Source organism: Rhinatrema bivittatum, chromosome 10 (assembly GCF_901001135.1).
Source record: "Rhinatrema bivittatum chromosome 10, aRhiBiv1.1, whole genome shotgun sequence".
NCBI lineage: Eukaryota > Metazoa > Chordata > Amphibia > Gymnophiona > Rhinatrematidae > Rhinatrema > Rhinatrema bivittatum.
In genome coordinates this window covers 110,836,893-110,854,365 of record NC_042624.1, presented here as the reverse complement: position 1 = coordinate 110,854,365, position 17,473 = coordinate 110,836,893, and the positions used below count along the sequence as shown (strand labels likewise).

The 17,473-nt window shown below is 44.8% G+C and overlaps 1 protein-coding gene across 9 annotated transcripts in view; it reads right to left on the bottom strand.

Annotated features, from left to right (window-relative positions):
- RAB3B (RAB3B, member RAS oncogene family) overlaps window positions 1-17,473 on the bottom strand; it is a 97,393-nt gene that overhangs the window by 16,267 nt on the left and 63,653 nt on the right. For all 9 annotated transcript variants that reach the window (XM_029618706.1, XM_029618702.1, XM_029618701.1 and 6 more), the window contains one exon: window positions 1,637-1,755. In XM_029618706.1, coding sequence (XP_029474566.1) covers window positions 1,637-1,755 — 119 coding nt within the window. The remainder of the gene's footprint in view (window positions 1-1,636; window positions 1,756-17,473) is intronic.

The window sequence follows — 17,473 nt, the reverse complement described above, 5'->3', positions numbered from 1 at the left end:
AAAAAGGTGTAGTTAAAATTCACGTTAAAGCTGCATGATACAGCTTCGCAAAACTGCGAGCCCAGCCCACTTGGCCAAAAATCCCACCCCAATATCCTCCCCTTTTTGTCATTTGCATCGCACCATGCGGGAATTGGTGTTGGGTTGCTTTTGGGAATTTTATATGCACGTCTACCATGAGAATGAGTCTCAACTGGGTAGACTAAAAGGGCCATTTTGATCTTTGTGTGTTGTAATTTACTCTGTTATTATAAGATATTCATCCCTAAACTGTTTTAATATGTAAAGAGAGTTTAAAGGGCATAAGTCTCACTGATCCTGCGTTTCCTGCCCAGCAAATACAGTATATGGGCTTCTTAAAAAAATGGAGAAGTCCCTTTCCTCTGGCTGGTGATCACGTTTCCAGATTTCCCACACATAAAAAAGCATGCAAACAAGATAAAACTTTGGATGTGAAAACAAGAACATGTGGTTACGACAAACGTTTTCACGTTTTTGTTGCTGGGAAAGCAGATGAATAGTTTTGCGTGAGGGAATGGCAGCACTGATACATGAGAGAAAGCTGTGCCCACTGACAAATGTATTGCATTTCAAAAGCAGGGAAAACACGTGGCGGCTGGGCTCTTCCCCTGCAATCCCGCAGTACATGTCCTCACTTGGCACTGGAATTTGATCCGTACAGTATCATTGATGCTGTCATCAATTTGGACCCATCAGATACCTTGCAACTCCTTTGCCAACCAGAAGTCCAAAGGAACTGTAAGGGAACTGCATGCATAATGTGGAAAAGACTGGCTTAACATTTTTGATGGAGGTTGAAGGTTACCATCAGTCATACCTACTTGAAGGTTACCATCAGTCACACCTACCTCTGAGCTTCTACATGGGATGGAGAGGGGATTGCTTGCTTTTAGATGGTAACACACTTCTAGAAATTTCCATGGGATCCTTCTTAGAATAGAAAATCTAAGCTGGACCACATACGGTAATTTCTCCCACTAACTAGACCAGAGAATGGATCCTAGCCAGCTACCGCAAGTGTCTGCCTTTAGGTAAATCAAGACATTTTCTGTCAATTCTAATTGTTTTCTTTGCGATAAGTTTAACTTTCAGAAATATTATAGTTTGTGTTCCATGCTTACTGGTGAATGTAACTTTAGGAATCACTTGGGGGTCATTTTGTAACAGCCCGCATAAGAAAACTGGCAAAAACCCATGCAAGTTGCACCAACTTTCAAAGCAGACTTATACACTCAGGTCTGCAGCAAAAATTATCCCACAAATCTGCCCCCATGAATTACACCTGCTAAAACATCCAAGCACAATTTCCCAGGAAAACTTATGTGCATACTTTTTAAAATCCAAAAGTATGCATGTAAGTCGAAACCCTCCGCTCGGTTTAGGTAAACTTACACGTGGACATAACATACACGCATGAGTTTACCTGTATATTAGGCGGGAATTTTGGTAAAAGGCCACTTCTGTGCAAAAAACGTTTTTCCTATGGGAATTCCTTTGAAAATTATTCTCCCTATGAAGGTTTGGAATGAAAGAGGTGGAACTTTGCATTCATTTAGATTAGAGCAGGTTTTTTGAGGAAAAGATGAAATCAAGAATTTCACAGAACGTCTCCTACCAGTCCTGGACTGCGTGATAGGACTCCTCATTGGTGATGTCGTACATGAGGATGAAGCCCATAGCGCCTCGATAGTAAGCTGTAGTGATTGTTCTATACCGCTCTTGTCCAGCTGTGTCCTAAAAAGGAGAAAGATTCGGCTATGAGATGATATAGCAGGCTGCCCCCTTTAGGATTACCGAATGTGGGGAAGTTAACTTGGAACAGAAAGTACAAAAGACTGATAGCCACACAGAGACACCGCTAGCGAACCTCATCCTCAGTCTTAAAAATAACATTTTCTCAATCTCTAAAAGTCTCACTACAGTATCTGAATTCTGTCCAAAGTACAGAGGGGTAACTTCAAATGACCAGCAGACACCATTTATAACCAATGTCCAAGCCCAGCAATCAGAGAAAATGTATCTATTACAGGGATGTGCATTCATCTGAAATGAAATGGGACATTTTAATAAAACGAAGAAAAAAAAATGCCTGTGCACTGCACCCTGAATGGCTCTGCTCAGGTCTTCAGCTCCCTGGGTTGGCCAGGGCTGAGGGACGCCGCGCAGGAAGCCTCTGGCGGGTGGGGAGGGGAGGAGTCAGAGTCATCACACAGCAGTAACCTGATCTAGGGCCCATGTCTGCAGGATTCCAGAAAGAGCCGGGGTGCACGGTCCCTGGCCAGCAAGGACAGTCGCCGCAACGGGAGGGGATTATCAAAGAGGAGAAAACTTCCTCCGGTAACTGTGAAGGAAGGCTCATGGTGCAAAGGAGCAGGAGAAAACAGTCAGGGTAAAAATGAAAAAGCACATGAGCTGCAAGTAAGTTACTGGATCTTAGCGAACCTTGGGTAAAGGCCCTGCATTAGAAGAGGATGAGCTCGGGGGTGGCTCAAGGCAATCTGCTGTCTGAGGGGAGGGATAAGATGGTGCTCCCCCCCCCCCACACACACAAAGCATGGTCCTGGGAGGGGGGAGGGCAAGAGTCTCCCCCTTTGGATGATTTGAAATGCTGTGGAAGTGAGCAGGCAGAGGTCAGAGGTCAGGGATAATTTTCCTAGGAAGCTGGGAACCTTCCCAAGCAGCTGCATCCTGCAATGTGGGAGATAAGTGAATGGCAAGAGTCTGTGCGCAGGGCTAGTACAAGGGTATCTTGCACCCAACCTCCCCAGCTCTCACCATGCACACTATTACAAATTATGCATTTATAACAGATTTTATATGAAAAAGCCATTCAAAGTACAAAGTAAAAATATCACAACAGCATGGGTATTATATTTACATGCAGTGCTGTGGTTACAAAGAGGAAACCCTGCAAGAGAGACACTTGGGGCCCATAGGCCTACTGTTAAAGTGCGTTGGGTTTGGCCCTCAGAAAGACACGAATAAACTGAATATATATTTACAATATAGTAAACCTCCTATACCAAAATGACACTAAATGCCAGCACTCAAACAGTAAGAACCCTACACATGAAAATGCAGCACTGCAAATATTACAGCAGGCCCTAAAACACCAATACTATGAAGAAAAACAGAACAAGCCAGGCTGCTATAGATCCCTACACAGAAACTACACATTAGTAGAATACCTCACCTCCATCGCACACCAGAACATACATAGACCCTCGCCAAATACAGAATAAAGTGACCATAAAGTATAAAGATAAAACGCACAGACAGAAACTGTACTGGAAACTGCAAAAATCCAGGCTCTGTATGTAATGCATCAGTGGAAAAAAACGAAACATCTCCATTCCCTATAAAACAATAAAATCAGAAAATATAAAATTCATAATATCAAAACCATATCAATAAAAAAAATATGTATTTCAAGACAGCTGATGAATAGAATACCATTATATAGTTAAATTCATATACACATTTTTTAAAAAGTTCCCAAAAGCCAATAAAATATTTCAAAACAGCAAAAACAAATATCTAATAACCATTTAAACTAATAAGGATAAAAAATTACTAGTTTTCTATACCTGGGAACTTTTGATTTAGTGATCTTGAAATTGTCCTGGATTAGTGTAGGAAGGGAAGCTACACACAAACTTTGCCCATTCTCTCTCATAGACACACACTTTCTAAAACATATGTTCATTTTTAAAACACGCATACATATACACATGCACAATCACACTATCACATGCTCAAATATTCAAATATACATGCTCGCTCACACCCATGCAAACACACACTCCAGTTCTTTCACATGCTCACACACATTCTTCCTCATACTTTCACATGCTCGCTCATACTCTCTCACATGCTCCCCTCTTGTTCCACCTTCTCTTCTATTCCCTCACTCAACCCCTTCTCTTCCTTTCCTCCCCATTCACTAACCCCACTTTCCCTCTCTTCCCCCTTCACTCACTAAGCCTCCCTTTGCTTCCCTTCCATTCTATATCATTCACTTAACCCCCCCTCCCCAAGACATTTTTTCTCACTCCGCCCTCCCCTGCTCACACCTCTCCTCTTCCCTTTCACCTCAATCACTGTGTCTCCTTCCTCCTGTCCGTGGGGCCTGGAATCCTCGCTGGCACGTCATAATTCTGCACCGCCGGCTCGGGGAAGGGGGGGTGTGTCTTCCTGCCCGCGGTCCTGGGATCCCGTTGGGCGCGTCATAATCCTTGGCTGCTGTCGCTAATGACTTTCTGCCCGCGGGGCTTGGGATCCCCACAGGCAATTCATACTCCTGGACGCGGCATGTTAGACTTCTGCTCCGCCTGCGCGGGCCCAGGATCCCCACAGGCACGCCATTATTTGGGGCGGTTGGCGATTTTTTTCCTGTCTGGGTGTGGATGCAGAGTGAGGCATCCGCCACAGGAGTACTTTTTTCTGCTCTAAAACTTTGCCACCTGAGGCTGCCGCATCACACTGCCTCATGATAGAACCGCCCCTGTTTGAAGTGAAGGTTTATGAGCAGATGGTTTTGATAAGTTGCAGTCCCTGCAGCCCAGGAACAAAAACACCAGAAATGCCCCACTTCTAATTGCTCATCACGTCGCCTGTCTCAAAATACCAAATCATTCAATCGCAGGAGGTTTGGGGGAAAGGAAATGCAAGGATTTTAATTATCTGACTTGTTACATTTCTAACCTGAGAAACAACGCAAAAAAGTCAGCTGTTCCTGGGGAAAGGTCTGCCCTCTGGAAAGACCCAATGAAAGCGGGCTGCAGGTCAGCACCATTTCAGAGCAAAGCAGTCGTTTCGTTAACGAGCTTGTACTTCCTCCCCCGGTGAAAGAAAAAATGATTAAATGATTCATCTAAATCCAGAGGTTATTATGCAAAGCAATTAACTGTCTGAAATCAAGCACTATCCGTGCCCTCAGGAACTGGAAGGTCGTCTGCCACTGGAGCAGACAAGGCAAAATCTACACAAATGCAGTTAAACTCTGTTTGTTTTTTTTTTTTGTAATCTCCACTTGCTGCCCTGCTGCTTACGCCGATTGGTATTGAAAGATCCTCAAAAGACCATGAGATCCGGAATGGACAAGGTAAACGGGGGCTCTGTCAGCAGAACTTGCAGGCAGTCCACTGCAATTAAAAATCTACTTTCCACCCACAGGACAAAAGCAAATACCAGTCCCCAAAATCAGGACCAAACTGCAGAGTTCATGATATCAACTCTCCTACATCTATGAGGATGTCGCTAACAAAGCCATGGCCTCTTGCACTACAAGAATGCAATTCTTTGGATTTGTATTTCAGCTTGTTTCTTGTCCCTGCTCTCCACCATTGGATTTCATGTGGCATTTTAATAGAGGTGGCCTCCTCTTGCATTAGAACGGAGTGAACAGATAGTTTTAGGTCTTTGGGGCCATTTCCAGGCTTGCTTTACTACAATGTGCAGGGATCTGGAGTCTTGCAAGACCTGAGGATGCCAGTTAAAAAGAGAAGAACTGAGCAAAGTGGTTCCAGCAGCGCCAGGTACTTCCTCACCGTACAGGGCTGTGCCGAAGCCCCACTCCACTCCCTGCACCAGAGCACCATTCCTGCCCTCGGCTCCTAGAGCTTCTCAACATTTTCTTTACTGAAACGTACACTGAAACGTACATAGTCATAAAGCTGGAAAATATGAGCTGTGCGCCCTTCCAGGGAGGCGTCATCTATCAGCGAGTACAGATTTCCCCCTCCGACTCCCAGCTGGCACCCTTGACTGGAGCAGCTATTAGGGAGCACAGGCCTCATCTTCCAAACACACTGGCTGCAGAGTCTGACCCCTGTGGTGCTTCTGGACAGCAGCCCGCAAGTTTCCCGTCAAAATGCATTTAACTGCCGCTGGTTCCAGCTAGGATTAGCAGAAAGACTCTTTCAGGAAATGGTCAGAGGCACCTCGTCCATCTGAAAACCTCAACAACCACCGAAAAGTGTGTGTGTAAAGTGGCCTTTGCACTTGCAAGTCTCAATCCCCCCTACCAGCAGATTTCTTCTATAGCCAAGCTTTTAGAGTGACATGGGAAGCAATTTACCTGGTGAAAAGGGTGATAGGTCCAGAGGGGTCAGTGGTCTTCTTTCTAAAGCGTATGGCTACAGACTTAAAGATCTAAACACGTATACGCCAGAGGAGAGGCGGGATAGCAGACGTAAGAGAGACATTTAAATACTTTCAAGGTTTCCGTTCACATGAAGCGGGTCTCTTTCAAAACAAAAGGAGGCTCTAGGATGGTGAATGTGGAGGTGGTGGAGATAACAGTATCTGAATTCAAGAAAGCAGTGGAAGGGACTGCAGAGCTGAACAGCTGGTGTGGCTAGGTAGGCTAGGGCAGTGGTCCTCAACCTTTTTCTCTCAGGGCACATCTGAAAGATGGTTCTCACATGCGTGACACACTGAGCACATGAAAGTCACGGGGCTAAATGTAAACATCGCTCTGCATCCACAGGAACCCTCCCCACCCCAATGGGTGCAGAGCAGAACTAGAACATTCCCTGTACAACTCGCCATACAAAAAGAGATATTCTGGTGTCATCTCAGTAACAGCAACACAAACTGCCTCTACTAGCAGGCCCAATAGCCCTACTTATGAAAAGACACTGGTTCACTACCAATGCATCTCCTATTCAGAAAACGCAACAAATAAGACTGATACAAATGCCTACACGATAGTAAAATACCTCACCTTGGTCACACACCTAAAACCAACCTTCACCAAATACAGAAAGACCACATATTACAAATATGGAGACAGAAACTGGAATGGAAACCCCAAAAAGCCACTCTGTATGCAGTGCAAACCTGGAGAAATGGAAAGAGAAATGTAGCACCTAACACACTCCCAGGATCTGCAATAATGTACATCAACTAATCCGTAAAGTTACACCTGCATTATGGAACTCAAACAGTAACAACTCAACCTATGAAATGGTAGCACTACAAATATTACACCAGGCCCTAAACACCAATACACTTCTTATTAGGAAAACAGAACAAGCCAATCTCATAACCATGCCCTGAAACATCCATGCTCTGCCCAGACCACACCCCTTTTTCAAATCGATTGAGATGTGCGCACAGTGGGAGATACGTGCACATCTGGGCACCTTTTAAAATTCAGTGGGCACGTGCAAGCCCAACTTGTGCACTACAGGCTTTTAAAATCGACCTTGATGATAATAAAAAGCAATGATTATAATAAACGCAATATGAACAAAAGCAATATTCTGATAAGCACATTGAATATAAGGGAACACTTATGAGAATGGCCCAAAGAGAGAGAAAAGTATTTTACAAGAATGTGTCTACAGTGGTTGCTCTGCAAGCAATCAAGTGAGTTGTAGTCTCCCACTTGGTCCCCTTCAAACAAGTATGGCAACTCCAGTAGTCCCCGCTGGGAGTAGGGTATCAGCTCCCCCAAGAGAATGAGGACTCAACGCTGGAGAATCAGATCAGTTCAAGGTCTTGTCCATTTGTTCCATTTTGCGTCTTGGCTGGCTTCCTTTTATAATGTGTAAAAGGGACCTTACTGGCACAAGCACTGTTCTTTCTTCTTTGTCCGTTACAACTTAGACAGCACCCCAATCCAGAAGTACAGGGGGGCACAGGGGATACATGTTAAGTGTCTTTGCTTTTACTAAAGATAAATGTAGTTCCTCAATTTCTGGTTTACAAAGTTTCTACATATTAAAGAACAGCAATTTATACATAAGCGTTTCAAAGTAACATTTAAAATCAGTTTTCTGTTATTTAACTATGAGAGCTCAAGGCATTTTCTTTTCTCTAGGCTGCAGTAACTACATGTAAGAAGGCACATATATACAATTGCATCATTGCTGCCTGGTAGTAAGACTTCCTTATCTAGATAAAAAACAGTTTCACATACTTTAACTATGAGCACAACAATATTTAGCACTCCAATGTTCATTTATGCTTAAGCAACTCATCCATTTTTATTGGAGTGGTTTACAGGCCTCCAAACCAAAAGGAAGAGCTGGACAGAGATCTGATTGAAGACATCCACAGGATAGCAAAGAAAGGAGAAGTAGTGATCGTTGGAGACTTTAATATGCCAGATGTAGACTGGAGAATCCCATCTGCAGAATCTAAAAATAGTAGAGAAATAGTAGATGCCCTGCAAGTAGCTTTATTCAAACAAATGGTAATGGAACCCACGAGAGAAGGAGCTATACTCGACTTAGTGCTCACTAATGGAGATAATGTCTCAGACGTCCAGGTGGGTGCCCACCTCAGCACCAGTGATCATCAAACGGTATGGTTTAATATCACAAAAAGGACACGGAAAAGAAGCACAAAAACCCAAGTTTTGATGTTCAAAAACACAGACTTTGATGAAATGGGGAAGTACCTGGAGGAAGAACTAAAAGGCTGGGAAAACGAGAGAGATGTGGATCAACAGTGGACCAATCTAAAAGGAGCAATCACCAAGGCAACTAATCTATATGTTAGAAAAGTAAAGAAAAGCAAAAGAAAAATGAAACCTATCTGGTTCTCAAAGGAGGTGGCTGACAAAATAAAGGCTAAAAGAACAGCATTCAAGAAATATAAAAGATCCCAAAAGGAGGAACACAAAGAAGAATATCTGGTAGAACTGAGGGAGACGAAGAAATTAATCAAGATGGCAAAAGTCAAGCGGAAGAGAGGATTGCCAAAGAGGTAAAGAGTGGTAACAAAACATTTTTCAGATATATCAGTGAAAAGAGAAAAGTTCAAAATGGTATAGTGAAATTGAAAGGTGGAAAGGATCAATGCGTGGAGAGAGACGAAGAAATGGCAGAAATATTAAATGAATACTTCAGTTCTGTGTTCACTAAAGAGGACCCTGGAGAAGGACCGACACTAGTTAACAAGAAACTGGAGGGGAATGGAGTAGATGTAACTCCATTTACAGTAGAAAATGTATGGGAAGAGCTGGTGAAACTGAGGGTGGACAAAGCCATGGGGCCTGATGAAGTTCATCCCAGAATACTGAGGGAGCTCAGAGATGTGCTGGCAGGTCCGCTGTGTGACCTATTCAATAGATCCCTAGAAACGGGAGTGGTGCCGAATGATTGGAGGAGAGCGGTGGTGGTCCCGCTTCACAAGAGTGGGAACAGAGAAGAGGCTGGTAACTACAGACCGGTTAGCCTCACTTCAGTGGTGGGAAAAGTAATGGAGTCACTGTTGAAAGAGAGAATAGTGAACTATCTACAGTCGGGAGAATTGCTGGACCAGAGGCAGCATGGATTCACCATTGGAAGATCCTGTCAGACAAATCTGATTGACTTTTTTGACTGGGTAACCAAGGAATTGGATCGAGGAAGAGCACTCGATGTCATCTACTTGGATTTCAGCAAAGCTTTTGACACTGTCCCGCACAGGAGACTGGTGAATAAAATGAGAAGCTTAGGAGTGAGTGCCGAGGTGGTGGCCTGGATTGCAAACTGGTTGACGGACAGAAGACAATGTGTGATGGTAAATGGAACTCTCTCTGAAGAGAGAGCGGTTTTAAAGCGGTGTACCGCAGGGATCGGTGTTGGGACCGGTCCTTTTCAATATCTTTGTGAGCGACATTGCGGAAGGGATAGAAGGTAAGGTATGTCTTTTTGCGGATGACACTAAGATCTGCAACAGAGTGGACACGCCGGAAGGAGTGGAGAGAATGAGACGGGATTTAAGGAAGATGGAAGAGTGGTCGAAGACATGGCAGCTGACATTCAATGCCAAGAAGTGCAAAGTCATGCATATGGGGAGTGGAAATCCGAATGAACTGTATTCGATGGGGGGAGAAAGGCTGATGTGCACGGAGCAGGAGAGAGACCTTGGGGTGATGGTGTCTAATGATCTGAAGTCGGCGAAACAATGTGACAAGGCGATAGCTAAAGCCAGAAGAATGCTGGGCTGCATAGAGAGAGGAATATCGAGTAAGAAAAGGGAAGTGATTATCCCCTTGTACAGGTCCTTGGTGAGACCTCACCTGGAGTATTGTGTTCAGTTCTGGAGACCGTATCTCCGAAGAGACAGAGACAAGATGGAGGCGGTCCAGAGAAGGGTGACCAAAAAGGTGGAAGGTCTTCATCAAATGACTTATGAGGAGAGATTGAAGAATCTAAATATGTACACCCTGGAGGAAAGGAGGAGCAGAGGTGATATGATACAGACTTTCAGATACTTGAAAGGTTTTAATGATCCAATGACAACGACAAACCTTTTCCATAGGAAAAAAATCAGCAGAACCAGGGGTCATGATTTGAAGCTCCAGGGAGGAAGATTCAGAACCAATGTCAGGAAGTATTTCTTCACGGAGAGGGTGGTGGATGCCTGGAATGCCCTTCCAAAGGAAGTGGTGAAGACCAGAACTGTGAAGGACTTCAAAGGGGCGTGGGATAAACACTGTGGATCCATAAAATCAAGAGGCCGTCAATAAAGAGTGGGTGGCTCGCCAGAATGACGGCTACTGCCTGGAGATAATACCCTTATTCAATAAACATACACATGGTTACTGTGACTCCAACATCACTCTAAGCTACAACAGCAAGAGGAAATGTGGAAAAAAGGATTCGCACTCACAAAGTGGGGAGTAGCTGGCTTGTTACGGCGGTTACTACCCCAAACCAAATAAGCCTGATACTTCACTTTCAATGCATATCCTGCTTCAACCGCAGGGGAGAAGAAAAACTGATACTTCACGCATATCCAGCATAGCTCTCTGCTTCAACGGCAGGGGAGAAGAAAAAACTGATACTACACGCATATCCAGCATAGCTCCCTGCTTCAACGGCAGGGGAGAAGAAAAACAACCAATAAGGGCTGAATAACACAGTCTGGGTAAAACAAATAAACATGGGTGTAGCTTGCTTATTGCGGCGGTTACTACCCCTACTACCCCTAACTAATCAAGCTTGATATTTCACTTGGTTGCAGCTCCATCACTGCTCTCTACATTAATGGTGGGGGTGGAAGAGAAATAGAACCAAAGAGCTAAGAGAAACAGATAAGTATGAGAAAAAAATGTGAAGCTTGCTGGGCAGACTGGATGGGCCGTTTGGTCTTCTTCTGCCGTCATTTCTATGTTTCTATGTTTCTTAACTGTTTCTCTGATGTGTCCCAGTTTATCCCTACGCATCACATCAAGGTGTCTTCAGGTCCACTGTCTCTTAATACATGGTTAAAAAAGAAAAAAAAAAAAGGCAGAAATCTGGGAGGGGAAGAGGAAGGTCTGCTGTGGAGACACTCAGAATCCACCTTTGTGGGACAGGGGGAGTGAGGTAACAAGGGCTGGGATGGGTGAAGGACAGAGAGATGGGTTGTAGAGGACTGAGAGGGGTACGTGCCGCGACGATACAAAGCCGCGATTGGGTACATTGTATTTAAAGAGCAAAATGCTGATATCCCATTCAGTAAAGAAGAATATCCAGTCAGAGAAGTTCCTGAGGCAGCTTTGGACGCGAAACATGGACACGTCGAACTGTGCTCTGCATCAACACCGGGAGGGTTGTACCCCCCCGCGAACTGGACTCGACTACCCCTGAAAGGGAAGCACTGTAAGATTATAATTTTCATATTAATACCGGAGGGTATATTTCATAGAAAAATTGTTCTAAGGAAAAACATAAGAAAAAGAAAAAAAAATATGAGTGGACTTTAAAGACCTATGATTAAAGATGATCCCTTAAGCGGCTTGAAAAAGAGCAGAAATGCCCAAAATAGTAATGGGATTTAGTTTCAAAACTTTCATTCTGTTGAAAAATGTGAAGGCAATAACCAATTGACGTCATCTTTTGTAATACTTGTTACAACATTCGTCAATATTTGAAAATGAAAAAACAAACATATAGGTTTGTTAGCTTTCAGTACAATCTATGGTATAATTAATTAAAAGAAAAGCACAAAAATAAAAGGATTAATTATATAGCAAAGAAACAATGAAAAAGGAACATCAAATCCCAAACATTAAAACAAATACTTGCAGAACTTATCAGCTGAAGAATGCAATCCTTCTTTTATCTAATAGGGAATGAACTTTATTTCTTGCTGTACTTATAACCGATCCCAAATATTTAGCCATAGTGATAACTGCTGATGTCACTTCAGTCATTTCTGTCTCCTGTAGGCGCAGAAGTCAATGCCCATCTTTGCAGTGCTGTGTGAGAGCTACAGAAGAATGGATTATTATTCACAATTACACGTCCCCCCCCCCCCCCTTCCCCATACACGCGAGTATGCCCGCCAGCCCCCACTCTCCTCTTCCCTCTGCCCCACCCCGGCAGGAAGAGCGTAGCGTTTCTTACCTGCTTCTGGCCTCCTCCGACCTCAGTCTGATGCCTGAATCCCGCGGGGGGGCCCCCCCGTAGTGCCATGGGATCCACCAGCTCGGCGCCTTCAGGCATCAGGTTGAGGCTGGAGGAGGCAGACGCAGGGAGGCCGTCCTGCTCTCTCTCCTCCTGCCGGTGAGAGGAAGGGGGAAGATGATCGTGCCGGGGCGGGGGGGAGAGGGTCCCTGGAACGGCTCACCGGGAGATGCACTTGCCCATGGATCAGGCCCCTCCCCTAAGCAGAAGCTGCAGGATTCTGCCCCAGCGCGCCCTGCACTTGGGACAAACCTGCTAGCGAGGTTAGCGTCGTGCCCTCTCCCGTGCCTCGGGCTGCCGAGTATTTCCAACGTGAACCAGCACTTGGGGGACGAACGGGACAATGGCCTGGAGACTCGCGGTTTCAGACATCGGGCCTGTCAGTTTGAAATCAGTCTCGATGTTTTGTTTCAGATAAGTTAACCGCCCTCCGTCAGTGCTGCCGTGATCGTTGCATTAACGTGAAAGTGACATTGAGGAGAGAGGGTGCTGAATTAATGTCCCTCTTCAGCAGTTCAGTCCTGTAGAGGCAGATGCAAATTAACGATCTTGGGACTGCGGGATCATAAATCTGTCTGACCTCATTGGCGTGACCAGAGGAGGACTGCAAGCCTAACTCATACAAGAGAAGGCAGGAAAGGGGGTGGGAGTGTGCATACTGAGCGATCTGAGCTCTGCCACACACACACACACACACCGCCTTGTTACAGAAACGGATGGCTCTCTTGCTGTGCAGCGCGGGACAGAGCGTGTGTGTGCGCGCCGAAGGCCCCGGGCTGAAGTGCCAGGGAGCCATAGCTTAACGTGACGGCCCATTCCCAGGCCTCCCCCATCCCCCTTCCCTTCCCACGCCGGGCTGTAGCTCTAACCTGTACCCAGAGTGGAAACCCAATGCTGTCAGGGCTCTGGAGGGGATTGGGAGGCAGGGCATGGAGCCTCACAGCGCTTCCTTTCTAGATCGCCAATTCAGATCCCGTCGGAGCTGCTAGTGGCACAGGCTGGTATTTTCTGAAAAGCTGAGCAGTGACCGAGTGGCATCTCCGTGGGCATGTGGCCACATTACTACAAATTCTCTAAACTGCTCCCCTGGTACCGTTCATCCGCTCTCCCGCGGACTTTACTGAATCGGCCGTATGTGCACCTTTGGAACAGGACACTGATGTAGAGTGATCATATAGTCTGAAGGGACACCAGGCCTGGTTTTACTCCCACGCCACCAATGGAATCCTATTTCCAGTGCCTACAGAAAGTGGAACTAAGTGGTCACTTAGACAGAAAGTTCTTTTACATTTCCCCCACTGGTAAAATGTAATAGTCCAAGACAGTGTGAGAACAGCCATTGCTACCAACACATACAACAAAGTGTAAAGGATTCAGAGTGAAGACTGCCAAGTCAGTTGAACTGGGCAATGCGCTGGCACTTTAACCTTTAAGCTTGTTGAGACCTTCTGAGGGTGACATGGCCACTGACCCTCTAATGAAAGTTTGGGAGCATCTCCGCTGCAGCTCGGATATCGGCAGGGGCACGAACAGGAAAGAACAAAACTTATTTTCAAGAGCTTTCTCTTGAAATGATGGCCTTTCCCCCCCCCCCCCCCTCTTAAATGAGCAGTGTTACAACAAAGAATTATCATAAATTTAGCTTGTATCCTTCAACTGCCAACAGAACAGCATTACTTCTTCCTTTAAATTCTAATAAAAAAATAAATATTTCAAAACAGCACACACCAAACACCCAATAATTAAAACTAATAAGGCTTAGTAAGTTCCCCTGCTCTCTATCCCTGGGAGCTCTCTCAGGCTCACGGACTCCCGATTCTCTTTCAGGCTCATTCACACACTCTCTCATTCTCACTCCCTCCCCAAACCTGTCCTATGTGACTAACCTCTTCCCCAAGCTGGTCCTCCTTCCGGCTGGCGAGGTGTAAGAAGCCCGCTGGCAGGACGCCACTGGGCATCGAGTGCTGCCGCGCTGGGTGCCTCTAATCGCTGGCTGGTGGATGGGAATCCCGCCAGCGCGTCACAAATCGGCACCGCGCAGGGTCTCTAATCGTTGACTGGGGGGGGGGGTTTGGGAACCCCCGCCAGCACGTCACAACCCAGCGCCACCGTGCGGAGACTCTGATCGCTGGTGGGGGGTGGAAATCCCAACAGCAAGCACAACACAGGACCAACTACTTGCAGCTGGAGAAAAGAAAAAAAAAGTCGAAGCCCTGACTGCATGTCACTTTTCAGCTCAGCACCTTAATCCATCCCTGCTAGACTCCCAACTGGGTGGGCCTGAGCCCAAAGCGGATGAGCCATGGCCCACCCGTAGCTACGTCACTGGGACAACATTTGCTTGTGGAATCTGTTGCCAGAGGACATGGTCAAGTCAACAAGCATAGAAGGATTTAAGAGAGGTTTGGACAAGTTCCTGGAGAAAAAGGCCATAAAAAAAACACATTAGCCAGGTAGACTTAAGAAAGTCATTTGTATCCCTGAAAGTGAGTAACTGGAAATAGATCTACTTTATGGGATCTGCCAGGTACTGGTGACCTGGACTGGCCATTATCAGAGACAGGATGTTTGGCTAAATGGAGCTTGGTCTGATCCAGCATGGCATTTCTTCAGTTCTTATGGTTTCCTTTGTGTGGTTCACCAGCTGAGGCCATATATTTTTTTTTTTTGGAAGAACATTTAAGAACCATAGTGCATGCCTTGGTGAACTCAAGATCAGATTACTGCAATTTGGTTTATGCGGGACTACCTCAAGCAATGCTTCATCAAATGCAACTTCTGCAGAGCAGACAGCTGCACTGGCTGTCAGTGGTGCAAAGTCGTAAGTTTAAAATCTTAATGTTAGCTTTTAAAACAAAAGGAGGTTTAGGTGCAGATTATTTAACTGAGAAATGGAGTTTTGGGTTCTTCCGAAGAGGATCTTTAGTGATTTCCTTCTCATGAAGAGGTTCGGCTACAATCTATGAGAATCCGAACATTTTCAGGACTGGCTACAATATTATCGAAGAGTCTGCCAACAAAGAGAGTATTAATGTTACCACATAGCAGTTAAATCTTGGCTGTTCCAACTGGCCTTTGATAGAGAAGAGTAGTAGGTTGGTGGAGTCCATGGGTTGTGTTTAGTAGTGGAAGAGTATTTTATGGTTGCATTAATGACCTTGATATGGTGGTGGTAAGAGTCACTGAATATGTTATGGTAGGTCTATTATTGTCTACAAAATGAGGCAAGAGTGGGCAGCATGGTATAATGGGGAAGGGTTATTAGTGATGGGTTTTAAATGATGGTCTAAAGATGTCTACATTTTTTGACTATAGATTGATTGTGGGGGTTTTATATGGTGGTTTACATCAAGCATGTTGGAGATGTGAGAAACAAATGTAATTTTGTAAAATAATAATATAATGTACCAGGCAGAGAAAGATATGGGTAGGCAGGCACAAAAGATAAAGATACGTAATGGAAAAATGGCATTTCTAATGTTTTAGGGAGAATGAGAAAGCATAATTTTTCCTTCATTCAGAGCAAATGTCAACGCCAAAAATAATATATTTTTTTACTATTGGTGCTTGCTGAGCTGACATCTTTTAAAGTTGCTTTTACCGATACATAAAAAAAGCAAAATTGCTCAGCTCCCAGCTGTGCAGCGCGGCAGCACTGAAAGGCCATTTCCTCTTTCTCCAGAGGGAAGACGGGAAAACAGCTCTTTACTGAATAGCTGCTTTAAGTGGAGTCAGTCCGAATACTCATGTACCCCCTCCCCCTCATCCCAGGCGTCTCCGTTCCACTCACATCTATCCAGAAAAATTGTTATTTTTTAGTTATTTATTTATTTATTTTTAACTTGCCATCAAGCACTTCACCAAATCCCAGGGCTGTTCAGCTGATCTGGGACCCTGCTCATGAAAACGGGAAGGGCTGCTCCCAGGAACTGACACCTGTTCTTCTGTTCCACATTTCATAAGGTTTCCTTCCTGGAACGAGATGGTAAATCTTTTTCATCTTCAGTGATTCTGAAGAGTAAATCATGGCAAGCAGCGAGCGGGGGCTGTCCTGAATAAGTAGTGTGTGTGTGTATAGGTAGGTCACCTGTCAGACCTTAATCCAGTTCCTAAATTCACCCTGCTCGAGTGTACTACATGCGCAATCTACCTGGGAGTCAGTTTTAACTCATGTATGCAGGTGGGGGGTACTTATTTTATTTTTACTTATTTTGCCAAAGAATGGGAAAGTAATATAATTCAGAATCACCCTTACACCCAGATTGAGGCTCACTACTGTTGGGAGGGGTCAGGAGGGTCCCTGAATATCTGGAGAGATTCTGAGAGTTGTCGAGGTACCGACAGGCAAGGAGCAACTGGGATAGAATTGTATTACTTATTTATTTAAAAGGAATGTATTACCCGCGCCCTCCAAAGTTTGGGTCTTTCTATGGACCACCGATTTAGGGAGTTCTCAAGCTACCTTTTTATGGCTTGAAACTTGAGCTATCACTAAACGTGCATCACACTGGCTCAGGCACAATAGTTTTCAAGTTACTCTTAAAGTGGCCAAACAGTAAAAGCAATCCACTAAAGCCATTTAAAAATCAACACAAGAAACAATTTCATCCAATTAATCAAAAAATAGTCTTACTATTTAAAGAGGAATACTGGTACACCCGGGGACACTCATACCAAGAAGGAACAGAAAACCACCTTTCTACCCACATCCTAATCACTGATTCCAGGTCAGGTTTTTTGTATATAAAACTTCCAATAGGTGGCCCATATTTCCAGACAGCAATACTGGATAGTAGCTAGGGCTGCTGCAGCCCATACAGGTACCAATGAGCCCAAAATTTAGCCCTAATTTAACTGTAACAGCCTAGTGCCTGTCTGAACATCTTTCCTGGAGTCATCTGAAGATGACCTGCCGAGAAATTCAATTCCTATGTTAATTCTTAGTCTAGATCACCAGGACACCTTTGTTCCTCTGATTCAATGATTTAGTTTAGAATTCATCTTCAGAAAACTATGGTGTTTGTTTTCTCTGGTGCATTTTGCCCTGTCTAGGTTTTACA